Source organism: Myotis myotis, unplaced genomic scaffold (genome assembly GCF_014108235.1).
Source record: "Myotis myotis isolate mMyoMyo1 unplaced genomic scaffold, mMyoMyo1.p scaffold_m19_p_10, whole genome shotgun sequence".
Lineage (NCBI taxonomy): Eukaryota > Metazoa > Chordata > Mammalia > Chiroptera > Vespertilionidae > Myotis > Myotis myotis.
In genome coordinates, this window is record NW_023416314.1 from 41,883,014 (window position 1) to 41,910,470 (window position 27,457).

A 27,457-nucleotide genomic window follows, 5' to 3' on the forward strand; every position below is an offset into this window, starting at 1 on the left:
ATTTTTATTGATTTCAGAGGAAGGGAGAGGGAGAGAGAGATAGAAACATCAATGATGAGAGAGAATCATTGATTGGCTGCTTCCTGCATACTCCACACTGGGGACTGAGCCCACAATCTGGGCATGTGCCCTGACTGAGAATTGAACTGTGACCTCCTGGTTCACAGGTTGACACTCAACCACTGAGCCACTAATTATTTTATCTGAGAAGACACTTTGAAGAGATAGGCTTTTGGGTATTGCTTAAGTGAATAAAAGAGGTTGTTTAGGCAAAAGAGAAGATAGGTATTGAGTAGCTGAACTAAGTATAGATCAATTCATAAAATTGATTCAATACTACTTATTCAAAGATAATATTAAACTAGCCAGGAAATGGAATGGAATGGAGCTCCTAAGAGGAATGAGGTTTCTTTCATGGACCAAGAAAGGGTTATGGAGCAGCTCTTCTTTTGTAGCGCACACTTAGGGACTTTATAAGTGATGATCAAATGAATGAATGCCTCTTACTTGTAGGGTGCACAATCCCTTCCTGGAATCATGATGTTTTCCTGCAACACCAGCACTTATGGTCATTCTACCTTCCTCCTCACTGGCTTTCCAGGCCTGGAAGCTTCTCATCATTGGGTTTCTATCCCCATCAACTTTATCTGTGTGGTTTCCATCTTGGGCAACAGTATCATCCTCTTCCTGATCCGCACAGACCCAGCCTTACAACAACCCATGTACATCTTCCTGTCCATGTTGGCAGCCTCAGATCTGGGGCTCTGTGCCTCCACCTTCCCAACTATGGTGCGGCTCTTCTGGCTGGGTGCTCGTGAGCTGCCCTTTGATCTCTGTGCTGCACAGATGTTCTTCATCCATGCCTTCACCTATGTGGAATCTGGTGTGCTGCTGGCCATGGCCTTTGATCGTATTGTTGCCATCCGAGACCCTCTGCACTATGCCACAATTCTTACCCACTCAGCCATGGCCAAAGTGGGGGCTGCCATCCTGGTGAGGGCTGTCGTGCTCAACCTCCCAGGACCCATGCTCCTGCGGCATCTGCTCTTTCCCCAGATCAGTGTACTCTCTCACTGCTACTGCCTGCACTGTGATCTTGTAGGACTGGCCTGCTCAGACACCCAGATCAACAGCTTGGTTGGCCTGGTCTCGATACTCCTCTCACTGGGCCTTGACTCCTGCCTCATTGTCCTCTCCTACACCCTGATCCTAAGGACCGTGCTAGGTCTTGCATCACCTGGGGAACGTCTCAAGGCACTCAACACGTGTGTCTCACACCTCTGCATTGTTCTCATCTTTTATTTGCCCAAACTGGGGCTATCTGTGTTGCACCGAGTAGAGAAGCATAGCTACCCTGCTCTGGCAGTGCTCATGGCTAACCTGCACTTCTTGGTCCCACCCTTCATGAACCCCATCGTTTACTGCATCAAGTCTAAGCAGATCCGCCAGGGCCTCCTAAAGCGCTTCCAGGAAAAAAGGGTTGATGTTTCCTAGAACAGCAAAAGGACCCAGGTCAACCCAGGCCTTGGGGTGGAGGAGGATTAATTGTGAAGATTTAAATTTTAGGGGTTTTTAATGAATCAGCTCCAACTGTTGAGGCCTTTGTGTGGCACGATCAGTTTCTATAATTATAGTTTTTGGGGACTGAGACCATTGGAAAGTACATAAAAGTATCATCTTGATAATCTTCTCATTGCTCTATCTGATTAGAGCTGAACTATTTCAGACTCATATATACTGTAACTTCTCCTTGCCAGGGGACTTAACCGCGCTAACTGTGAGGATGCATGTGCATATCTTTTTGTGCAGGCACCTCTCTCCTTTTCCACCTGGATTACCACCCCCGCCCCCTGAACATTTAATTTTTAAGCCTAAGGAAGAACTGTATTCCTATTATGTGTAAATAGACTATATTTACCTTAACACTGGCCTTCTTCTTCCAAATTTAATATAAACCATCTCACATATCAAGAAGTAGAAAAGGAGAGTGGGTGGTGGGAAACTCATAGGACAACATGGTAGATGCAGAATTTATCTAGCACTTATTTGCAGTTTAGGGAGTGGTAGTTTTCTCCTGGTTCTCTTCATATGTGCCTCTATTTATTTTTCTGTTTTTCAATTACCATTTACATTCAATATTATTTTGTATTAGCTTCAGGTGTAAAGGATAGTGGTTAGGCAATCATATACTTTACGAGTATTCCCTTTGATATTTCCGGTACCCACCTGGCACCATATATAGTTATTATAATATTATTGGCTATAATCCTTATGCTGTACTTTACATCCCTGATATTTTGTAACTACTAATCTGTACTTATCAGTCCCTTCACTTTTTTCATCCAGTCTTCCAACTTGCCTCCCTGTGTCTCTATTTTGAACTAGAGATAAAATTTGACACTGCCAAGCCTGGGAAAGCTATTCAGTATAACTTCTGGATAGAGCTGGTTTCTCAAGCATCAATGATAAAGGTGGAATAGCCACTCATTTCCAATGCAGGTGATCTGCTAGGATGTAAGCTCCATGAAACCCAGGATTCAGGGACTATTTTGTTCACTGCTGTGTCCCCAGCTTTAAGAGCAGCACCTACCATATACTAGGTACTTAACATATATTGTTAAATAAATGAGTAGAGAAGATGAAGGCTGATTCCCAGGGAGGGAGAGGACTGGGAGATCTGAATGCCTGAGCCCTGTGGGGATAACAAGCAGTTGGTAAACTTCAATGGAATGAGGTGAGGTTGGATGTCAGAGACTTTGGGGACAAGGTAAGATTTATATGGTCAAGAAGTCTGTTTCTAAGGGTGCAGCTCAGCAAGGAGCTATTTTTTTGTGTGAAGCTTTGTCCAAAGCTGCTTCCAGACTTCGAGGGGGATTTTTACCCAGAAATTGAAGGATGTCTCACTTCATCACTAGCATTGCCCTTGGCCTGCTCAGTCCTAAAGAACATATAACATTTCTTGAAGAATTGAAATAGGAACATTCCTGGTTAAAACAACTACTCAAGTTTAGTTGGAAAAGTTGTTTCCCCTATTAGATGTATTTACATTAGCAACCAAAGCATGCATTTCAAGGAACTCAGAACCCTGTATCTATAGTAACTAGAAAGAGGCCATTGCCAACCCTCTGTATCTGAAGGTCTCAGGATCCCACCCCTAGAGCCCAAGAAGCAAGGGCAACAGATGGTGAGTTCAGAGTTACCTCTTTAGAATATTATGTCTAATATTAGCCAACCAAGTTTTCAGTAAATCTAATCTAACCAGCTGCCGGGGTTCATGTCCCAGCATCAAGAAGGGTTCAGGAATCTGGAGAAGGGGCTATATGTAGATGGCATAGAAATTCAGAGACTAATAGACTCCCGAGACGAGATATAATTTTGAAAAGCATTGGGAGTCAGAGTACCTTCAGCTAAAGGAACTGAAGACTCCCTCCTTGTCTAGGACCCTTGCTTTTATTAACACAATTTGTCCTAAGGCAAGGTGGAGATAATACACTTCAAAGGGTAAAGTTTCAAAGGGTACAGAAGCATTGTCAGTTTGGGGAAATTAGCCTACGGCTGTTCAGGTGTTTGGCCAGTAGGAGGCAATAACATGTAGATTAAGATGCCCTTTAACTGTCTGGCAGCCACAATCAGTTTCCTATTCAGGTTTGGGGAAATGCCTCTAGCCATTCCCAACAGGTGACTACAGGTGTGACTCAACCCTGTTGAGTCCCCAAGTCTCATCAACATTTTGATGAAACTCTTGAAATTATGACATGCTGAAATTGGTTCTCGGCAACCAGCACTTTGAAGATGAGATCTAATTAGAAAAGACAGCTCCTCAGAGCCATAAATCTTGGACTGAACAAGCAACTGTCTTATCCAGGTCCCTCTGTCAACTTCACATACCAGCATGTCCATTTCACCGAGGGTCCTCCAATCTCTATCAGAAACCCTTGGCTGACATGATGGCATTTGGGGCCACAAGAACACTTGGGAAGTTAAAACAAAACAAAAAACATTGAATTTTCCTCTTAGAGCAGCGGTTCTCAACCTGTGGGTCGCGACCCCTTTGGTGGTCAAACTACCCTTTCACAGGGGTCGCCTAAGATCATCCTGCATATCAGATATTTACATTACAATTCATAACAGTAGCAACATCACAGTTATGAAGTAGCAACGAAAATAATTTTATGGTTGGGTCACAACATGAGGAACTGTATTTAAAGGGCCAGAAGGTTGAGAACCATTGAGCTAGAGCATAACTGCTAACTTTTAAAGGATATACTTCCAAGCTTTTTTCATATATAACTGTACCGGAAACTATATTGTGTTTGGGTGCTACATAAAAATTGTTCTCTCTTCATGTAGGTATTCCTGTGTGTGTATAGTGTCACTCCATTTATTCCTCTTTTTCTCTAGTAGAAAGGATTAGTTAGTTAGACTGTCTTTGTCCACCCTTAATCCCTGTCACTTTACTGTTAGTTATTCCACAGCTGCACTGATGTCAAGGGGAAGGGACCTGGGGTCCATGTGCTCACAACTTTATCTTCAGGGTACAGATGCATCAGTATGTCCCAAAATGCCGTCCTCTGCTCACAGACCCAAATAACTAGTATCTGAGCCTGACACAAGGGGGAGTTCTGAGATGGTCTCTAAAAAGTTTTACTACCAGTTCAGCTAGTTAAGAGATTGTCAGGACATGATATACAGTGGCTTTTAGGTTTTGGCATTAGTTTTAAAAAGAGTCTACGTACATGAATCTAAGGCTCCTGCTCTTAATCTTTAAGTTAATCAGACTCTTTCACTCATCCATGCAGAAAACCTGTGTTAAGCAAAATTTTACCTTTGGCCTAAATAAGCTGTGTGACTTTTAGTTTATTTCATCTTCTCTGAACCTCCATTTCCTTATCTTTATTTTTATTTAAAAATATATTTTTATTGATTTCAGAGAGGAAGGAAGTGGGAGAGAGAGAGAGATAGAAACAACAATGATGAGAGAGAATCATTGATTGGCTGCCTCCTGCCAATGGAACCCGCAACCTGGGCATATGCCTGTGGACGAAAGGGGCCACACGCTGACCTGACAAGCTCAGGGAAGGCCTGTGTGGCAGCCTAGCAGACTCAGAGACCTAAAATAACCACAAAGGATGGTCTGAAATTAAACTTTGACTAAAAGCAGTTATGGTGGGCAGTTATGTCCTAGGCCAGTATCTTCACTGACAAGATCAACTTTGATCCTTACTGAGCCCATTTGCCTTTTTGCCTCTAAGATAACATTCCTTTGAAGTGTCTGGGTAACTTGTAACTTCCCTTTTTCTGGAACCCCTGGGGCATAACCAAATGTTCTGGGCGCCAGGGCAGATACTACAAATTCCTTCATTATCATGTTGATTGATCCTGCACCCACCTAAGTATGTGTCCATCATTTTACTTTTTATCCTTTCACAGAGGTTTCCCCCGCTTCGCTTAATCCCACCTCCTTAAATCTGTCACCAATGAATTTCATGTATAAATACGAATGTAACCCTGCCATTCTCCAGAGCACTATCTCAATTCATTGAGGTTCTGCTTCCCGGCATATGTCGACAGTTTGGCTCAAATAAACTCATAAAAATTCTTTACAGGTTTCAGTGGTTTTTTACGTTAACATGCCCTTGACCAAAATTGAGCCCAGGACCCTTCAGTCCACAGGCCAATGCTCTATCCAGTGAGCCAAACCAGCCATTTCCTCATCTTTATAAAGTGAATACCTACCTCACAGAGATGTTGTAAAGATTCAACCACATAATGTACATAGAGCACCAAATCCAGCAGCAGAGAACCAATTTTAGGTAGAACCATTTGTGTAGTTATTAGATCAATGCCTGTCTTCCTTATTCATTGCAAGTCAGGAAGGCATTGTTTCTCCTGACTTGTCTAACCCATGCAAATGGGCTGAAATACTGTAAGCCGTTTATGTATAAAATAAATGACTGAGTAAAGGAAAGACTGAATTCCTGGCAATTGGTAAATGCAAATAATTGTATAATTTTTATTGAGCTCAATCGATGGGAGCATTTATTATTATTATTATCTTTATGCATTAGATAGCTATGTATCAGGTATGATTTTAAGGGTGGCAGAAATATGAAGAACAGTGAATATTTAGTATCTATAGGTCATCTATGTCAAAGTAAATTCCCTGACAGAAAAAGTGTGGGTCCATAAGAGCAAGAAATGAGAAATTTTGGTGGATAAGCCCAAACGACTGAATCTTAAATGTTTTTCTGAACTCTTCAGGCTGGCAGAAGCACCTTCCTTACCTTGCCAGAGAGCACAGATCCTCTTTGCCTCACCCCAAGCTAGTGCTTTGCAAGAACATTCATGTTTTCTTCAAGATCCACATATCATTGATCATTGCTTCCAAACCAGGTTATATCTTAGAATAGTGTAAGTGGAGAAGTACAATACCGGCTCTAGAGAAAATAACTCACATGCAAAGAAAATTATAGACTTTGTTTGTATGGTGTGCTGCTTAGTCTTCCTGTACAGAGAAAACCAGAGATCCGTGAACTTCAGTTGAGAAACATTGTATGAACATAATAAAATCTACACAGATTTTTAGTTAATAAGTTTTTCCCTTTTGCTGTCTTTTCCTCTTCTGACCTTGTATTCTAGGGCGGGTCAGAACTCTGTATACCACTCTTATGACTTTTGCAACTGTCTCCATTTCTTGGCAAAACTGAATGTAGGTTGTCCTAGCCTAGTGCACAAGGACATTCTTCTGATTCTAGTCACCAGGACCTTTAGTATCTGTTTTATGATTTTGAGATGGCCTAGGTAAGTCATCTTACTCATTGCTACCCATTGCTTCAAAGAATTTATTAGTAGCAATAACTTGTTTAAGCCTATCTACTCACTTTTCTCAACAGGATATAATGTTGGTCCTAGGTCTATTGTAGTTACAAAATAGAGAAAAGTGGTGTCCTGAGAAAGGCTTAGACCCCTAATCCTGCTGGAAGAATGCTTAAAGAGCAGGTGTCAGAAAGGACCAAACCCCCAGAGGATCCTGAAATTGACCCTCAGATGAGGAGAACAGGTGGGCTTGAAGAGATGAGAACAGAACAGAACATGTTATAATGGATCAGCTGGACCAAAATGAAAGGAGGAGAGAGTGCAGTGATCCTGGCCACAAGGTGTAATTCTTCTTGTATTAAAAGGCCATGAAGACTGCAACTAAAAAAAGTCACTGAACAATAGCTTTATTTAGAGTAACATCCTTGATATCAACAATTTCCTGTGCTAGGAAGACAGAGTTTGACATTTAAGTTTCACTGGTCTCTTAAACATCTTTCCCAAGGGTTAAGGGAAGAGGCTAGGGTTCCAGGGTGGGGTTGAAGACTTTATGACTGTGCGGTGCCCCACTTCAGCAGTCGGAGAGTCCCATCCCGGATCTGTTTGGTCTTCATGCCATAGATGATGGGGTTGAGCATGGGTGGCACAACGAGGTAGAGGTCAGCCAGGAGGATGTGGATGTGCCGGGGCACATGCTGGCCAAAGCGCTGTGTGTAGAATGAGAAGAGCCCCGGTGTATAGAAGAGAAGAATGACACCAAGGTGGGAGCCACAGGTGCCAAAGGTCTTAGCTCTTGCCTCCTTGGAGGAGAGGCCTCGCACAGCCCGGAGGATGAGTGCATAGGAGACAGCAATGCAGATGGAGTCAGTGCCCACCACCAGAGTGGCAGCAGTGATGCCATAGATGTTGTTTGGCTGTGTGCCCCCACAAGCCAGCTTCACCACAGCCATGTGTTCACAGTAGGAGTGGGCCACCACTCGGCTACAGTAGCTCAGCCTTGCCAGCAAGCAGGTGAGTGGAGTCATGAGCCCCAAGCCACGAAACACAGCAGCAGCCCCCAGCTTGCCCACAGCCTCTGGCGGCAGTAATGACCCATAGTGCAGTGGCCGGCAGATGGCCAAGTAACGGTCAAAGGCCATTGCTAGCAGGATACCAGATTCTACAGCTGAGAAGCCATGGATAAAGAACATCTGAGCAGCACAGGCTTCAAAGGCAATCTCAGCAGCATTTGCCCAAAAAAGTGCAAGGAGCTTGGGCACAGTGGAAGTGCAGAGCACCAGATCAATGATGGACAGCATGCATAGGAACAGGTACATGGGCTGGTGCAGTGCAGGCTCTGAGCGTACCACCAGCAGCAACATCATGTTGCCGAGCACTGCCAGGGTATACATGGAGCAGAAGGGAAATGCAATCCAAAAGTGGGATGCCTCCAGGCCAGGAATTCCCACGAGCAGGAAGGAGTTTGGGTTCTGATGGCTGTGGTTTGTGAATTGCATGGCCAGGTTAAGGTTGGGTAGTGTAGAAGACCTTACTGTCTTACTCTTAGCCATAGGAAGTCTTGACAGATGAAGGTATTGGGATTTATTCTTATGCTGTGGCTGAAACGGAAATAGTAGCAGGAAATATTTGAATTATACTGCATGAAAAACATCCAGGATGAGAAGATTGTAGAGCAGTGGGAGATGATGCAAGGCAGGAAGGGAAGTTATCTTTACTAGGGCTCTAGGGAGTCCTTTACATTTGTGTCTAATTCAGTGATGTCATGTTTGTAGAATCCTCTCCGTGGTAAAGATGAGGGCTAGGAACTCTTAGAGCTTTCTTCTTTCGCCTGTGAATCCTCTTCTGCCTTTATTTTCTTCTGAATCATCTGGCAATGTAAGGGTAATCTAATTATGAAACTTCAGGAAGATTGGATGAAAGACTAAAATGTGGCTACTTTTAAAGATGGGAAGATCAGAACTGAAGAGAAGAGAAAGGAAAACAGGGAGATTTTGGATGGGTTTTTCAAGTCACTGAGCCCATGGTTACTCATAGATGAGGCTCAGAACCTGGATTCTGACCAGGAACAGCAAAGCACATGTTGAGGAGTTGAGTCTCTTGTAGCCTGCTACAGCCATAAGATTCCTAGGCTCATGTTAGTACTAGGATTCCATTCTTGCCTTAGGTGTCCAGTATGGATGCTGGTAGAACCAGGTGAGGTCATGCAGAATTGGCCTATGTTAGGTGTCAGGCTGATTTGGCCATAATATATAATTTGATAAAGTTATTAAGAGATGGTTGCATATGAAGTATCCTTTCTTATAGAAATCAAAGGTACATGAAAGAAAGAGGAGATAAGCGAATTTTAATAATTGGGAGCAGAACCACTCACTGTAAGCAAATATGGAGACTAACCTTGGTCAAATGATAGTACTGAGTTTCTACACATCCCCACCTCTTCTATTTGTCCATTATCTATATTCTCTATATCCCCTGATCTTCCTTCACCTACATGTACTTTCTCATTTTTCTCTTATCCACTAGACAGCCAGTGATTGGGAATTTGAAAAAGAGGGGAGATTAGTAAGAAAATTTAAGAAGGGGACATTAGAGGGGAGAGGAGATGAGGATGAAGAGGAAAGAAAAAATAAGAAATAGACATAAGAGAGAGAAGAGAAGAGAAGAGAAGAGAAAAGAGAGAGAGAGAGAAATAGACCTTTCTTACGCTGGTTTCTAATAGAATGAAATGTGACTGTGTTCTAGTTGCTAGTTGGGACACAGATAGCTGACTAATTGGTTCCTCTGGCGATGGCCCATTTGTATCCTTTACCTTAAGCTGCAATACTCCTTGCAAACCCTTGCATCACCTATTCATACCCAGAGAGATAGAGGCAGGAAGAAAGGAAGGAGCTCGGACCAGGATGCCTGCTTTTCCATCTCAGTGCCAACTATGGCTGGTATAATATTGAAAAAGTCACCTGTCCCTTTTTGTCTCATCATTCTGTCTTCCATGTGTTTCCTATTTTCTCTTCTGTGCTATTTCCCTTCCTGAGTTTCCATCATTCAGCCTGGGCCCAAACATATCCTGAGGAGATTTTAGCTTTGGTGGTGGCCAGAGGGTCAAGAAAAGAAAAACTGAGTAGGATGTGGGGATCTTGAGAAATAATATATGTAAAAATGGTCCATTCTATGAATGAGCACACTATGTGTTTGATTAAGCATGTGATTGTCTACATACATTTCTGTGCAAAATGCATGAACAAGGCTGTACTCAGAAGACAGGTACACTTAGGTAATAAATTGTTTTAGGAGTGTCTATGCTTTAGTGCTCTTTCTTTGGTGTGGAGAAAATGGAGAGCTGAATAATCCAGCCATAAATGAGACAGCCTTGCTTTCTTCTTTCTCTTTTCTTCTCCCATTTAGCCTTTAAATAATTGAATCAAGTTTCCTCAGTCCCTGAGCTGCCACTCAAAAAGCTTTTATTCTATCTCTGTAGTTACCCAACAAAATGACCTTAAAGTTCATCTTGCCTCAGTCCCATTTGCACAAATGGAGAAAATGAAGTTGGAAAAGCATATGTTGAGCATAGTGTTCTAATATTCCAGGAAAGAGATCAAGGCCAAGGTGAAGGCCTTGAGGTTCTCACTTCCTGGCCCTCTCATTATATTTGAGTTAGAGCTCATGAAAAAATGTCTGGGAGAAGAATATTGTAGGGCACTGGGAAATGATGCAAGGTAGGAGGTGGGCTATCATCACAAGTGTTCAAAGGAACCCTTGCCACTTCTGTTTAATTCAATGATCTCTGAGCTGTGGGCTGGAAGGTGACTGACATGGCTACAGAAACCTCTCCATAGTAAAGGTGAATCACTAGAGACTCTTCCAGCTTCCTGTGAACCCTCTTCTGCCTGTGAACCCTCTTCTGCTACACCCCACTGCTGTTTTCTTCTGATTCACCCCCTCTGGAGATCAGGCAAGGAGAGACTCCAGCCTCTTCCAGACGACTTGTCCAGAATAACTACTTTTATACCCTTCACCTCTCTTTGTTCTGAATTAACTTAGCATTTGGTGTAATAAAAGCCTTACTTAAAATACAAGGCAAAAGTAGGTTAATAATATTAATAAATAATAAATAATAATACAAGAATAAACTCTGTGTTTTGTGTACTTACAACTGTAAACCTACATTTGCCACCACTGTATATAAGAATAGGAGCTCAAGTATCTGGAAAGGAGCATGTTCTTCATCAATGGAGCTGCTCCTGAGCATCTGGAAGCTACCTAACAAGAGCTCAACACTCATTTATGGAAGATGAAGGGCAGCCTGATTCAAATCCCAGCTTTACTAACTCACCAGCTATGTGATCTCAGTCAAGTCACCTAACCTCTCTCAACCTGCTTCCTCATCTGTGACCTGGAGAGATTAATTCCTACTGTAGGGGCTACCATGAGGAATTATTCTAGGAGATACGTATCTGAAGAACAATGGCACCACATAGCACATAACAGTGATCAAAAAGTACGATTCACTTGTAAGTCCCTTTTATCTGAAGTGGAGACCACCTCTGTGAGAAGGTTATCTTAGTGGCATCAGGTCTTTGGTCTGATCATAGTGCGCCTACGATAGGGTTGCAGAGACAGACAGACTTACCAGGTCTGGGGCTGGGAGTGGTAGTGGAGTCTTAGGTACTGCAGGGTTTAGAGTGTGGGGACCAAGAGAGCTGGAGTATTTATCCTGTGATTAGAGCCCTAGCTGAGAGTAAACATTCCCTGGGGATAAAATCAATAAAAGGACCTCTGGGATGGTGGAAAGAGGTAGAAAATTGAAGCTAGGAAATTTGGGCCATGATAGGATAGGCAGGAAAGATAGGATAGCAGAGAAGATTTACCCTAAAAGTTCAATGTGGCTAAGAAGGAGGAAGGTGGAGAGCACAGATAATTCTAAAGGCTTTTTGGCATAGAAACACAGTTTAGAATATTTTGCTTTTTTCCCCCTATCCCCTCCCCTCTGTCAAAAATATTTGCTTTTCTGTTTCTTTTGGGCAAGCTACTTCTCTGAATGTTAGTTCTTCATCTATAAAAGGAGAGGCAATGAATATTAAATGAGATGATATATGCAAGGCATTTACCATGTTGCCTGGTCTATGCTAACCTCTCAATAAAAAGCAGAATTTTTATTTTATCTAATTCAATGATCACTGATTGAACATCTGTTACATGCCAAGGAATATGCTAGATGTTAGGGCATAGAGTTGAAGGGTGATGCCACTGTTCTTAAAGAGGTCACAGCCTGGTTTGGAGGACAGGCAGACAGATGCAAATTAATTACAATTCAATGATACAAAAAAGACACAAAGGTGCATTAAGAAGGGAAGTGGTTAGCTCTATAAAAGTCAGTTGAGAATTTAGGGTTTAGAAGTTTAAGGTGAGCTTGGAGGAAGGGGCACACAGGGACAGAAGACAACATGTGTAAAACATGGTAGGAAAGAGATTATGGGCATGTTCTTGGAACCATTAAAGCCCAGTTCAAAGTTAGAACTTTCATGAGTCTTCTCTGATACTCTGAGTCACCATCACATGTTCTCTCTCTTCTCTTGTCCACACAGCATCTTATCAGATACTGTTTTTGTGATACTGCCCACTTTAAATCTTATTGGTATGACCTTAGGTGGGTTAAGCAACAGCTCTTAGCCTCTTGTTTCCTACCTACAAAATGGGGAGGGTTGTCATGAGATATTACATATAAGATCTTTAATACAGTGCCTAGAACATAGCAAGTCTTCAATAGATTTTTGTTGTTACTCTCATTAAGTTATCTTTCAGTTAGCTTTCTACACAATGGGCTTTGTAAAGGCAGACACCAGGTGAATTCATCTCTCTGATAATGCTTCAAAGGTCATGATGATGTTAGGTTTTGAATAAGCAGATGGGATTTTGATCAAATGTAGGCCAGGCAGACAAGCTTGATTTCAGATAACCAGTAAGTCAACAAACATATATTGATGACTTAATATGTATCTGGCCCTGTCTTGGAAATACAAATAATAGAAAAGTTTCTTGTATTAGAGAGCTTTCAATGCATGCAGGTGATGGAGGGAAGAACTAGTGGAGGATGGCATGGCTTGGATGATAGAGAGGAAGGTGGAAGCTTTGTTTTTTAAACACATAGATTCCCTGGAGAGCATGGAGGAATGATACTATAATAATTAAATTTTAGAAGTGCTGAGTTTTGGCCATCCCCCATTTAGACCTTCCAGAAATACAACAGATTCTAATAGAGGGAATAAGTGACAATAGCAAATAAATGAGATGACTCTTAAAATTTTCTTCCATTACCACAGTGCTTACAGCCAAACCTAGGATCTCTGTTATCTTGATGGGGCTTGGGGCTATGCATGGGTACTCATTGTTAACTTGTGATACCATTGGGCAGATTTTTGCTCAACCAACAATATTTACTCAACAGAATATTACTGAACACCTTTTATGTGCCAACATTTCTCTAAGTACTAGGAATGTAGTAGTGAAGAAAGAAGATTAAGTCCTCGTTCTCATGGAATATCTATTGCTCATTTAAAAATAATATTTTAAAAAAAGGTATTGAAAAGTTCTATAAAAAAGGGTAAGAAGAAATAATATTGTAATGACTTGGGTGACAGGTGGTTACTAGACTTATTGTGGTGTTCACAGCATAAGGTATATAAATGTCAACTCACTGTGCTGTATACTGGAATTAATATAATATTGTATATCAGCTATACTTTAATAAATCATAAGTTAAAAACAAAAACAAACCCCAAACACACACAGCAGGCATTTGTTTGCATATTCTAAGGAGACTCCATTTCTCAGTAGGTTTTACAGGGGAGGAAGACAAGGGTGGTGAGAGGCAAAGTAATTACTGAAACCAGACTACACTCTGCCTCAAGGGACACATGATTGAATGCCACATAATGGCGAGGGAGGAGAGTCTTTAGAAATCCAGGGGCCAGAACCCCAAAAGACTGGAGACTGGCATGGAGAAGTTCCCTAGAGTCATCCCCAGAGAAGAAACCAGGCCCATCATGGGGCCTTTTAAGGATATTCTTCATGGAGAGAACCTACTGTTTTTTTTTCCTTTGGGGAGAAGACTAGCTGATTGTGAGGATATAGCCAGATCTTCCCTTTTCACCTCCGTCTTTCCCGCCCTCCTCTCACTGAGGGGGAAACTGTACCAGCATTCTCTGAAGCCTACAGAAAATGAACTGAGCATCACACTGAGAGGTGAGAGCACACTGGGCCAGTGGTAGTAGGGGTAGACCAGGAGTACACAGGGAGCAGTAAGGGAGTTGGCACAAATGGGATGAAGGGTGAGTAGACCAGGGAGGGCTACTTTTGCTGAGATCAACCAGCTACCAAGGGCCTAGAACAAGGGCACAGTCAAGGAAAGAGGCCATGTGAGCTGAGGTTGGCAGAGAAAACTGGAATAACCAGGATAACGATAGAAATAGGACTAAAAATAGTAATCACTAAGGGAAGTCCCCAAAGGCTGAGTGGAGCTTCAGTAAGAAAAGAGTATGTATAATGGTTGACGGAAATAGGCTAGGTTGCGGGGGGGATGAGTCCAGAGTGCACAAGGCAGAGTCCATCTCTCATGAACCTCTCATGTCCAAACAATTTACCCTGGTCTCAGGCATTACCTCACCTCCTGATTCTCTTGTTTTCTATCATTCACATTCTTGTCTGTCTGAATCTAACAGAAGAACTTCTTTCTGTCCTCCTCAAGTACTTTATCTTCTACAAGTTTCAGACCCCACCATTATTACAAGAAATTCTTTTCTGCCTCCCAGACCTGTGCTCCTGTGTTGTGTATGAGGGGTCACCTTAGGAAAGCCTTAGCTAAACTACCGGACCGGGTTAGTCACATTCCTCCTGTAAGTGCTGTTTGCTTCATTCCTACTTCACATTCTGACTCCACCTCAGACATAGCTGCTGTGATAGTCCAGGGGGAAAAAGATGGAAACCTGAAAGAGGGAGATGGAAGGACAGATCAGGTTTCAGCAACAACCAGCTTTATTTATACAGTATTGTTCTATAGACAGAATCCTGGCATAGGAGTTAGGAGATGGAAAATTTGTTCTAGATCTGCTACTAACGCCCCCCATGACCATTTGAGGGCTCAGTTTCTCAAATACACCATTCTAAGGTCTTTTTAGGATGAAGGTGTGGTCTACTGAATAGTTTACAGTACTGATTAAATACTCACTAGGTCTGGAGTCATATGTACTTTTTGGGGAGACCAAGAAATAAGTAACCGGTTTTGCTCAGTGGATAGAGCGTTGGCCTGCAGACAGAATGGTCTCGGGTTTGGTTCCAGTCAAGGGCACATGCCCAGATTTCGGGCCCGATCCCCAATAGGAGACGTGCAGGAGGCAGCCGATCAATGATTCTCTCTCATCACTGATGTTTCTATCTCTCTCTCCCGCTCCCTTCCTATCTGAAAAAAAAAATGACTCAAGCTTCCTTTTGTCATTTTATGATATCTTGACTGTGAAGGCAGGAAACAAAAACAGGACAATGACATGTAAGGACTGGACAAACACTCATGCAGGCAGGGTGAAGGGAATTGGGGCAGGAGACCAGATAAGCAGAGTTGAGTTGTAAATGGAACTAGAGATATATTTTAGTTGAACCTGGAAAGAAGGGAGGTTGGAATTTTAAACAGAATAGGCCAGCTGTGAGATTGAGGTGTGGGGGTCAATAAACTGAGGGCCAGGGATGTTCAGCATGGGCACACAGGAAGTAAGAGAGTTGTACAGGGACATTCAGGAAGAGGAGACACCTGTTTGGAATTGGAGAAGCACATTGACTTAGGATAAAGTGACAGCATATATAAGAGGACCTTCATTCATTTATTCAAGAAATAGTTAACAAGTTTCTACATGGTCGCTATGGATATTAGTGGCAGTAAATAGAAAACCACAGCCCTGTTGTTGTGGGACTTGCATGTCCATCCCAATGCTAAGTCCTAGAGAAAATTGACCGATACACATTAGACTTGGAGATGACGTTTCTACAATGAAGAGGGCCTTTATTCTGATCTAAGTAAATAAAATTGATGGAAGGATTTTATACACTTTCTATTTGTTCAGGTGTCTAAAATTGGGAGATACCCATAAGTCTCTGTTTGAATCTGACGGTGGTGTATTATGCAACAGTAGGAGAGAAGGAAGTTTCTGCAGGAATGGAGTCATTTACGCATTCGTTTAAAAAGCACTTTTGAACACCAACCATGTTCAGCGAGTCTATGAATTTAGAAATGAGTAACTCATAGTCCTATAAATGAACAGACACATGCATTGGCAACACACATCATACTCTCCTTACTTAATTTAGTATATTAACAAGTCCTCATTGAAACACTGAGGAAATCCTCCTGGAGGGGTCTGAGAAGGTTTCACGAAGACAGGGCACAAGCTTGGCAAGGTAAGGAAGGGGACAGAGGAAAGCATTCCAGATAAATTGTATGAGCTACAAGCATGGCTGCATTAGGAAGTGGCAGTGAATCTAATGTGGCTGAACATAGGATAGATATTTAGAGAGATGGTACGAGGTGAGGTAAATAATTTAGGCAGGAACAAGTTTGTAAGCATGTTGAGTAGTCTTCTATTTTTCTTGTAGCAATGAGATCTCGTAAGTGGTTTTCAATAGGGAAATAACATATGTTGTCTGTCACATTGCAGTGGATGGATTGAGAGTGTGTGCGTGGAAACTAAAGAGGAGGCGTTTATAGTGATAAAGGTAAGAGATGATGTGAATTTGCGAAGACACAAAGAACACAGAGAGGAGAAGAACAGTGTGGAAAACTCAGGGGCACGATCAGGGGCATCATTATTGACTGAGACAGAGCTCCAGGACGTCTAGCATCTGGCAGAAGGCTGTGTGACTGGAGTATAATGAAGAAGAGAGGTGAGAAGGGATGAGGGTAAAAAGTGAGTAGGGACCAGCCCATGCAGACACTTGTAAATCAAGGTGGATTCCATCCTCAAGTACAATGGTAATTCCATGAAGGTCTTGGGTAAGATCTGGCATAATATAATTTGCCTTTACATATAAATGGTCTCTTTGGTTATAGTATAGAGAATAGATTATAGAGGGGCCAAGATTCAGACCACAAAGATCAGTCAGGAGGCTGTTGTAGACTGGAAGAAAGATGATGGTGATTTAAAAAGAATGTTGGGAGGGGAAAGGAAATGAATAAGGAATGACACTTTTTTCCCCCAGATTGATAAGATTTGCTAATGAACTGGAAACGAAGGAAGAGGGAGGGATTAAATGAAGGAGTATCCCTGCATTTCTGACCTCAGTTGCTGCAGGATGGGTGGCAGTAATATGTACTGAGATAGATAAGGCATAGGAGGAAATAGTATGTGGGGAGGTAAGATTTTTGTATGGGCTGTAATTTGTTTGAGAAGACCACAGAACATCTAACAGGAAATGTGTTATAGCAGCAGGATAAACTAGTCTGGAACTCAGAGAAGAAGCTATACATTTGGGAATTCTTTGAACAGACATGGTAAAAAAGCCAAGAAGAATAGGAGAGAACACCCAGAGCAGTATGAGAATAAAAGAGAATAAAAAAGAAAATGAGAGAATGAGGGAAAAGAGAAGTGATGACAAGATCAGTCTAAGGAGCGTAGTGGAAATGGAAGCTAGATGGGGAAGGACTGGAAATTAAATGAGAAATGAAGAAGTTGAATACTGTCAAACTTTTTAACAAGTTGTGCTGTGATCGGGAATAGAATTAAGGGGTATTAGATGGAGGAAGATATAAAAAGCCAAGGATTACAGGATCATGTTAATGTTAATCAAAACAAAATTTTAGAAAAGGGGACAGGTTTGTGCAAGGGGAGGAAGATAGTAATAAAAATAGTTTTGGTACAATGCTTTACAGTTTTCAAGTTCTATTTTTATATGTGATTTCATCTTTCTTCACAATAAAACTCAGTAAGATGATCAGGGGAAGTATAATTATTTCCTTTACTTATAGGTGAGGAACTAAAACATTAAAAATACCAGTGAATAATGTCAGTTTCTGCTGGTAGACTGATGGCATAATCATCACTTGGGCTCAACATTCTAAAACTTTCCCCTCTGTAGCATGGTAATGAGTTAGAGTTTTATTTAACTTGAACATTCTGGATTTGAACTGATCGTGGAGCATATGTGACACTGCCATTTACATTCAGGACATCGTCAGTAAGTAACCTAACCTTTAGTTTTCTTAATTGAAAAGAGTAATCACATTTACTAAGCACTTTTTAATGTTCTAGATTTGTGTTAATCAATTTTTTAATTTAAATATTAAGAAAAAATGTTCAGTTTCATTGAGATATAATTGACAATAACATTGTATTAGCTTAAGGTATACAACATCATGATTTGATATAGGTATATATTACCAAATGATCACTACAAGTTTAGTTAACATCCATCACCTTATATAGTCACAATTTTTTTCTGGTGATGAAAACTTTAAGATCTACTTTTTTTAAAAAGCAACTTTCTAATATACAATACAATATTGTTAACTATAGTCAACATACCATACATTACCATTCCCAAAACTTATTTATCTTGTAAATGGAAATTTGTACCCTTTGACCATCTTCACTCATTTTCCCTAACTCCTGGCAATCTCCAATCTGTTTTCTCTTTCAATGAATTAGTTTTTTGTAGATTTCATATATAAGTGACATCATACATATTTGTCTTTCTTTGTCTAAATTATTTCACTTAGCACAATGCCTTAAAAGTCCATTCATGTTGTTTCAAATGGCAGGATTTCCTTCTTTTTATGACTGAATAATATTCACTGTGTATAGATACAACATTTTTTTATTTATTCATTCATTCATTGTGCTAAGTGTTTTAAAAGATTATCTAAATTAATCCTCAGAAGAAATTTTTTTAGATAGGAACTGAAAAAATAGAGAAGGGAGCATAGGTCTAAATTTTGGGAAACAAATTTATTAAGCATATTCAAAGGAAATAATGATCAAAGGGAAAAAAAGAGAAAGATAAAGGATAGCAGGAGGAAAATGAATGGTATGAAGTTCAGAGGTCAGCCTTGCAATCAGGTGGGAGTGGACTATTGCTTTTTCTGAATGTCATGAATGCTGGAGAGGAAAGTAGGTGAAGGTAGAAGCATCTAGATATGGAAGCTAAACTAAAGCTAGGTGAGGGAGAAGAACAATGGACCTTCTCATGTTCTCAAGTTAGCTGGAGGTAGGGCTTCATGGTGAGATTTCTGAATGGTAGATAAGGAACAATGGAACTCCTGCTATAGAACTTGGAGGGAAGTGAATTATTAAAAGATGCCATCCTTAATTATTGTTTATACAGCCAAACTTGACATTTCAGGCTAGAGACTCTCCTTTCATAATTAAGAGTGCAGCTTGAGTTGGGAGGAAATAGGAAGAGAGTGAATGTTTTTGGTTAAGATTTGAATTAGGCAAGGATCTCCACCTTCTATAAAGCTGTTCTTGACCATACAAAGACCATAAGAAGCTCTTTGTCCACGCAATTATTTAATGAAATCTGCCTTGTGATACTAGCTCTATTGCTATTTAATGTCTTGATCACCCAATGATTTTCTGAGCACCCCGAGGGCAGAGATCATTTATAATGTTTCACAATGCATACTAGGCCAATTTTCTAATTTCTTTTAAGTTCTGGAAATGGGATCAAGGGTTAATCCTCCCAAGTGAATGATTAGAGATTGAATTTGAATACTATAATTCATCTCACATTAGATATTTTCTGGGAGAGCCCTGTGGAAGTAGAAAACAGGAAGAAAAATTCCAGTGGCCATGTTACTCTCCAACGTCACCTCAACTCATCCAGCAATCTTCTTGTTGATGGGGATCCCAGGCCTGGAGCACCTGCATGTCTGGATCTCCATTCCCTTCTGCTCGGCCTATACTCTGGCTGTGCTTGGCAACTGCACTCTCCTCTTCATCATCCAGGCTGATGCAGCCCTTCATGAGCCCATGTACCTCTTTCTGGCCATGTTGGCAACCATTGATCTGGTCCTTTCTTCTACAACACTTCCTAAAATGCTGGCTATTTTTTGGTTTAAAGATCGAGAGATCAACTTCTATGCCTGCCTGGTCCAGATGTTCTTTCTCCACTCCTTTTCCATCATGGAGTCAGCAGTGCTGCTGGCCATGGCCTTTGACCGCTATGTGGCCATCTGCAAGCCACTGCACTACACCACAGTGCTGACCAGGACCCTTATCACAAAGATTGGTATAGCTGCTATGACTCGGGCTGTGACACTAATGACTCCACTCCCCTTTCTGCTCAGACGCTTCCACTACTGCCGAGGACCCATGATCGCCCACTGCTACTGTGAGCACATGGCTGTGGTAAGGCTGGCCTGCGGGGACACTCGCTTCAACAATATCTATGGCATTGCAGTGGCCATATTTATAGTGGTGTTGGATCTGCTCTTTGTTATTTTGTCTTATATCTTCATCCTTCAGGCAGTTCTACAGCTTGCCTCTCAGGAAGCCCGTTACAAGGCCTTTGGGACATGTGTGTCTCATATAGGTGCTATCTTAGCCTTCTATACACCTGTTGTCATCTCCTCAGTCATGCACCGTGTGGCTCGCCGAACTGCCCCACATGTGCACATTCTCTTTGCCAATTTCTATCTGCTCTTCCCACCTATGATTAATCCCATTATCTATGGGGTCAAGACCAAGCAGATTCGTGAGAGAGTCTTAAGACTATTCCTGAGAAAGGATGTGTGAATGGAGAGTGAAGGATAGGTGAAGAAAAAGTGGTGCAGGTTGAATGCAGGAGTGGGGGTGTGGATATGATAGAAAGTGGAGGCTATCAGAGTCTCTATGGTTAGTTCTTTCTTGGTATAGCTAAAAAACGAAATATCCTGAAACTTATAGAGTCACCAGTCTGATCAGGATTCATGGATCTGTGTCCTTTTGTAGCCTCTGGATTCAAACTGATGACTTTACTGTTTCTTCAAAGAGCCCACTGTTCTATCCTGGGCTTGACAAAGGCTTAACCAACTCTGCTCTTGGAAACATCACCTAAAGACACAATGATGCTTTCAGCTTCATTTATTAAGAGAAGACTGTGAGAATCTGAGTTTCTATTTTAAGTCATTGGGATTTGGTGGACTATCCACTCTGGATTCATATAAGGACCAACAATTTATCTGAGGCAGGAATGCCTATATAGTCTTATAGTTGGTGTTCAATATTTTCCTGATTACTACTAGTTTGGGGGAGCTCATAACCTCCCAGGGCTACAGGCTCCAAGTAAGACAGATTTGCTTGTTAAAATTTATTTCTTCAACTGAGTCAGCCTATGTATTCTGTGACTTCTTTTGACATCTATATCTTCATGCTCAATACCTCTCATTAAAGACTTTGAATAAGATGTCTTCTGACATTTCCTTATAGCATGCAATCTTTTCTTTACACACAGATCAATCTTATGTTTTCACCCAAAATATGACTTCTTCATTTATTTACTAATCTACTCACAAAATATTATTGAGTTCCAAATCTGTGCCAAATCTTTGCTTGGGGTTCAGAATATATAGATTTCTAAGGGAGGGATGCTACACATCTATGTCCTGAAATAAAGCAGGAATTTCTAAGTATAAAGTTGTGCTCTCTAAAATTTTCATCTCAAGGTTCAGAATTGTGAAAAAACAAAAAAAGTAGGCAAGCAGATGGGAGATAGGGATATTAGCCTCTGTCTCTTTCTCCCTATCCCCATGTAAACGTACACAATAGATAATTCCCTTACTATTAATCTTGACAATTGGATTTGTGAGGCCACACAAACCTTCATACACCATCTTCCACAAATGCATCCATGTATTTTTATCTTGTGACTTCCTTATTTCCTCAGAGACTACTGTTTAGTAATTACATATTTCTATTTCTATCTGTCTCTATCTCTATATATCTGCTTATACATATTTAGCTTTGAAAGATGATTTAAATGCCCATATCAGATGGGGTATGGAAGGTTGGAAGCTGTCAAAGAGGGGAATATATTGCAAGAACCATGTATTGTTTCCCATCTCTGCTCTCATAATTCCCTCTGGAAAAATAAAAGTTGTTTTACCACTAGTTTTTCTTTGGTTAAAAACTTCATGCTTGAACACAATCTTATTTCCAAAACCAGATAAAGATACTACAATAAAATAAGATTATAGACCAATATCCTTGACAAACAAATGCAAACATCCTCAACAAAATATTAGCAAACCAGATCCAGCAATACATTAAAAAGATCATACACCATAATCAAGTGGGATTTATTTCTGGAATGCAAGGTTGATACAATATCTGCAAATCAATTAATGTAATACAATACATAAACAAAATGCAGGATTAAAAACCACATGGTCATATCAATAGATGGAGTCAAAGCATTTGACAAAATACAGCACCCATTTATGTTAAAAACTCTCAGCAAGGTGGAAATAGAGGCATCATACCTCAACATTATAAAGGCGATATGTTACAAACCCAAAGTTAAATTATACTCAATGGAGAGAATCTAAAAGCATTTCCTTTAAGATCAGGAATAAAATAGAGATGTCCACGTTCACCACTCTTAATCAACACAGCACTGAAAGTCCTAGCCACAGCAACAAGACAAGAAGAAAAAAATAAAAGGCATCCAAATTGGAAATGAAGAAGTAAACCTGTCATTATTTCCAGATGACATAATACTGTATATAGAAAGCCCCACCAAAACCGGTTGGGCTCAGTGGATAGAGCGTCGGCTTGCGGCTTTCCTTGGATAAGGAAAACAAAAAACAAACAAAGGGTCCCAGGTTCGATTCCAGTCAAGGGCATGTACCTGGGTTGCGGGCACATCCCCAGTAGGGGATGTGCAGGAGGCGGCTGATCGATGTTTCTCTATCATTGATGTTCTAACTCTCTATCTCTCTCCCTTCCTCTCTGTAAAAAATCAATAAAATATATATTTTTTAAAAATAAAACCCTAAAGACTCCACCAAAAAACCTGCTAGAACTGATAACTGAATTCAGTAAAGTAGAAGGATACAAAATTAATATTCAGAAATAGGTTGCATTTTTATACACCGATAATGAATATCAGAAAGGGAAACTAAGAAAACAATTCCATTTTCAACTGTACCAAAACATAATACCTATGAATAAATTTATCCAAAGAGGTAAAAGGTCTGTACTCAGAAAATTATAAGGCACTGAAGAAAGAAATAAAAATAGATATACATAAAGAAAGCATATATTGTGTTTGTGGATAGGAAGAATTAACATCATGAAAATGTAGTACCCTAAGCAATTTATAGATTTAATCCAATCCCTGTAAAATATTAGTGGTGTTATTTTGCAGAACTAGAGCAAATAATCCAAAAATTTATATGGAACTGCAAAAAAAATCCTGAATAGCCTCAGCAATATTGAGAAAAAGAACAAAGTTTGAGATATCATGCTGCTGATATCAAACTATAGTACAAGCCCATAGTAATCAAAACAGCATGGTGGTGGCGTAAAAACAGATATAGATCAATGGAACAGAATAAAGAGCTCAGAAATAAACTCATGTCTATATGGTCAATTAATATTTGACAAAGGAGGCAAAAACATATGATGATATAAAAACACCTAATCAAGAAATGATGTTGGGAAAATTGGACAGATACATGAAAAAAAAAAGAAAAGAAACTAAGCCACCTTCTTACACCATACATAAGAATAAACACAAAATGGATTAAAGACTTAAATGAAAGAATCAAAGCCATAACAATCCTAAAAGAAAACATGAGCAGTAAAATCTTGAACATTTCTCTTAGCAATATTTTTTTCTGATATATTTCCTTGGATAAGGGAAACAAAAAACAAACAAAGAAAACAACAACCAAAAAACAAATGGGATTACATCAAACTAAAAAATGTTTGCACAGCAAAGGAAACCATCAACAAAACTAAGAGACAATCTACCAAATGGGATAACATATTCGCCAATGAGACATTTGATAAGGGGTTAATATCCAAAATTTATAAAGAACTCATACTACTCAATCCCACAAAAACCTAAGTAAAAAATGGGCAAAGTTCCTGAATAGAGACTTCTCCAAAGAGGCCATACAGGTGGCCAATAGACATATGAAAAGATACTCAATGTCATTAATCATCAGAGAAATGCAAATTACAGCCATAATGAGATATCACCTCACACCTGTCAGAATGTCTAACATTAATAAATCAACAAACAAGTATTGGCAAGGATGTGGAGGAAAGGGAACCCTTATGCACTGTTGGTGAGAATGCAGATTGGCCCAACCACTGTGGAAAACAAAAAATTAAAAATGGAACTGCCTTATGACCCTGTGATTCCACTTTTGGGGATTTATCTGAAGAAACTCAAAACAAGAAAGTGAAAGAATATATGTACTCCTATGTTAATTGCAGCATTATTGACAGTAGCTAAGCTATGGAAGCAACTTAAGTGCCCAGCAGTACATGAGTGGATAAAAAAGCAGTAAAAAAAAATAAAAATATCTATATATCTATATATCTGTATATATCTATATCTATCTATCTATCTATCTATCTATCTATCTATCTATCTATCTATCTATATCCTAGAGGCCCGGTGCACAAAAATTTGTGCACTCGGGGGGGAGGGGGGGGGGTCCCTCAGCCTGGCCTGTGCCCTCTCGCAGTCTGGGACTCCTCGGGAGATAATGCCCTGCTGGCTTAGGCCTGCTCCCGGGTGGCAGAGGGCAGGCCCAATCCCTAGGTGCAGCCCCTGGTCAGGCTCAGAGCAGGGCCGATTGGGGAGTTTGGGCGCCGCCCCCTGTCATGCACAGAGCAGGGCGGATGGGGAGGTTGCGAAGCCACCCCCAGTCACGCTCAGGGTAGGGCCGATTGGGGGGTTGGGGCACCACCCCCTGTCACACTCAAGACAGGGTCGATGGGGAGGTTGCGGCACCACCACCTATCACGCACAGAGTAGGGCCAATCCGGGGGTTGGGGCGCTGCCCCCTGTCACACACAGAGCAGGGCCCATCAGGGGGGTTGGGGCTCCTTATCCTGTCACGCACGGAGCAGGGTCAATCAGGGGGTTGGGGAGCTCCCCCCTGTCACGCACAGAGCAGGGCCCATCAGGGGGTTGGGGAGCTCCCCCCTGTCACCCACAGAGCAGGGCCCATCAGGGGGTTGAGGAGCTCCCCCCTGTCACTCAGAGAGTAGGGCCGATAGGGGAGTTGGGGCGCCGCCCCCTGTCACACACAGAGCAGGGCGGAGCAGGGGGTTGGGAAGCTGCCACTGTCACACTCAGGGCAGGGCCAATGGGGAGGTTATGGCTCTATCCTGTCACACACAGAGCAGGGCCCGTGGGGGGTGGGGGGGCCGGGTTGGGGCGCCGCACGCTGTCACACACAGAGCCGCAGGGTGATCAGAGGTTGGGGAGCTCCCCCGTATCAGGCACAGAGCAGGGCTGATCAGGAGGTTGGGGCGCCTTCCCCTGTCACGAACAGAGCAGGGCGGATAAGGAGGTTGTGGCCCCCCCCCCCCCCCCCCGTCACACACAGAGCCGCAGGGCGATCAGGGGGTTTGGGCGCTGCCCCCTGTCACACTGATCCTGGTGCCGGGAGGCCTCTTGGCTCCACTGATCCCGGTGCTGGGAGGCATATTACCCTTTTACTATATAGGGTAGAGGCCTGGTGCATGGGTGGGGCTGGCTGGTTTGCCCTGAAGGGTGTCCTGGATCAGGGTGGGGGTCCCCACTGGGGTGCCTGGCCAGACTGGGTGAGGAGATGATGGCTGTTTGCAGCTGGTCACACACCCTTCAGGGTGGGGGTCCCCACTGGGGTGCCTGGCCAGCCTGGGTGAGGGGTTGAGGGCTGTTTGCAGCTGGTCACACACCCTTCAGGGTGGGGGTCCCCTCTAGGGTGCCTGGCCAGTCTGGGTGAGGGGCTGAGGGCTGTTTTCAGGCTGGCGGGTGACGGAAGCTCCCAACTGCTCCTTTTTTTTCTTTTTTCTTTTTTTTTTAATTCTGGGCCAGCTTTAGCTCTGAGTCTCCAGCTCTTAGGCCTCCTCTGCTGAAAGTAGGTATCTGGTTTGTTTCGGTTCGAAACAATGTATAACTCCGGCTCTGACTCCAGCTCTGAGATATATTTGTTAAAATGTTTCAAACTGCAGGCTCAGAGGCCTGCAAGGCAGGCGGGGAATGTTGGTTTCCTCCGTCACTGAAGCAAGCAAGCCTCATGTTAGTTTCAAGCTGCCTGGCTGCCGGCCGCCATCTTGGCTGACAGTTAATTTGCATATCGCTCTGATTAGCCAATGGGAAGGGTAGCGGTCGTATGCCAATTACCATGTTTCTCTTTTATTAGATAGGCTATCTATACCATAGGATGAAATCTTACCATTTGAGACAGCATGGATAGACCTAGTAGGTATTAACCTAAGTGAAATATCATCCATCAGAGAGAGACAATTACCATATAATTTCACCTATATGTGGAATCTAAAGAACAAAAAAAACAAACAAAATTGAAACAGACTCATTGACACAGAGAACAAACTGGTGGTTGCCAGAGCGGAGGGGCATTAGGACTTGGTGAAAGAGGTGGAGGGATTAAGAACCACAAACTGATAGTTACAAAATAGTCATGGGGACGTAAGTAAAGCATAGGGATTATAACATACTAGAGGCCCAGTGAGTGAAATTGTGTGAGACCCAGACCTGCCGCGCACCACGGAACCCATCAATGCACCTCCTGGTGACAGGTCGTTTGGTCATTATGGCATTATGGTCCCTGGCTTTTTATAATATAGATAGTTACCAAAACATTATCAATAATATTTTGGTAACTACATATGGTGCCAGTTGGGATACTGGAAATATCAAAGGGAACACTACGTGAATTCTATGATTGTCTAACCACTAAATTGTACACTTGAAACCAATCTATATATCTAAAAGCCTAAGTGACCGAACGACTGAATAACCATGTGACTGGTCACTGTTACGCACACTGACTACCAGGAGGCAGACGCTCAATGCAGGAGCTGCCCCCTGGTGGTCAGTGTGTTCCCACAGCAGGAGTGCTGCTCAGCTGACCGACCTGTCCCAGCAGATCACCAACCTGGTGGCAGCTACTCACTCCCTCAGTAGTCTTGCAAGTCCAATATCTGGAGAATGCACCGACAGATTGGCATGCCACCAGCACAATCCCAACAGCACACTGGCCTCCTGGAAGTTGGCCTCGGATACCATGGCTGCTCCCCCTCCCTAGATGCCCCTCAAGGAAGAAACGATATAGAAGCAGCTGCCAGGTGGCTCCCTACAACCAGCGCAAACATCAGCGGGATGGATCGGGATCCTGGGCCAGTACAGGTGTCCCACTGCTTGCCTGGAGGGCTGATCCCGTCGAGATCTCCCCTCCCCCCACCAGGATGGGCACCAGACACAGGCCTCTTCCTATCAGGACTGACTTGGGCGTAAGCCTACGGCAGGTGCAGTGTGGCCGGGATGAGCGGGAGCGGCAGGTAGAAGTGACAGGCAGCATTGGACTGCTGGTTTTGGCCCAATCCCTGCAGGCCACACTGAGAGACACCACCCATGCATGAATTTGTGCACTGAG

The 27,457-nt window shown here is 42.2% G+C and overlaps 3 protein-coding genes across 3 annotated transcripts; 2 read left to right on the top strand and 1 right to left on the bottom strand.

The window, feature by feature from the left end:
• The first annotated feature begins 540 nt into the window (after nucleotides 1-540).
• Nucleotides 541-1,494, top strand: LOC118664065 (olfactory receptor 51G2-like). Its single transcript, XM_036323959.1, has one exon. It carries the CDS (start codon nucleotides 541-543, stop codon nucleotides 1,492-1,494), a length of 954 nt encoding a protein of 317 aa, XP_036179852.1.
• A 5,870-nt stretch (nucleotides 1,495-7,364) lies between these two features.
• LOC118662851 (putative olfactory receptor 52P1) lies at nucleotides 7,365-8,366 on the bottom strand. Its single transcript, XM_036321806.1, has one exon. It carries the CDS (start codon nucleotides 8,364-8,366, stop codon nucleotides 7,365-7,367), a length of 1,002 nt encoding a protein of 333 aa, XP_036177699.1.
• An 11,277-nt stretch (nucleotides 8,367-19,643) lies between these two features.
• LOC118662858 (olfactory receptor 52K1-like) lies at nucleotides 19,644-20,588 on the top strand. Its single transcript, XM_036321819.1, has one exon. It carries the CDS (start codon nucleotides 19,644-19,646, stop codon nucleotides 20,586-20,588), a length of 945 nt encoding a protein of 314 aa, XP_036177712.1.
• Nucleotides 20,589-27,457: the final 6,869 nt, after the last annotated feature.

Excerpts from the sequence above, each read along its gene's own strand:
- LOC118664065 (XM_036323959.1), top strand. The coding sequence starts at position 541 with ATGTTTTCCTGCAACACCAGCACTTATGGTCATTCTACCTTCCTCCTC.
- LOC118662851 (XM_036321806.1), bottom strand. The coding sequence starts at position 8,366 with ATGGCTAAGAGTAAGACAGTAAGGTCTTCTACACTACCCAACCTTAAC.
- LOC118662858 (XM_036321819.1), top strand. The coding sequence starts at position 19,644 with ATGTTACTCTCCAACGTCACCTCAACTCATCCAGCAATCTTCTTGTTG.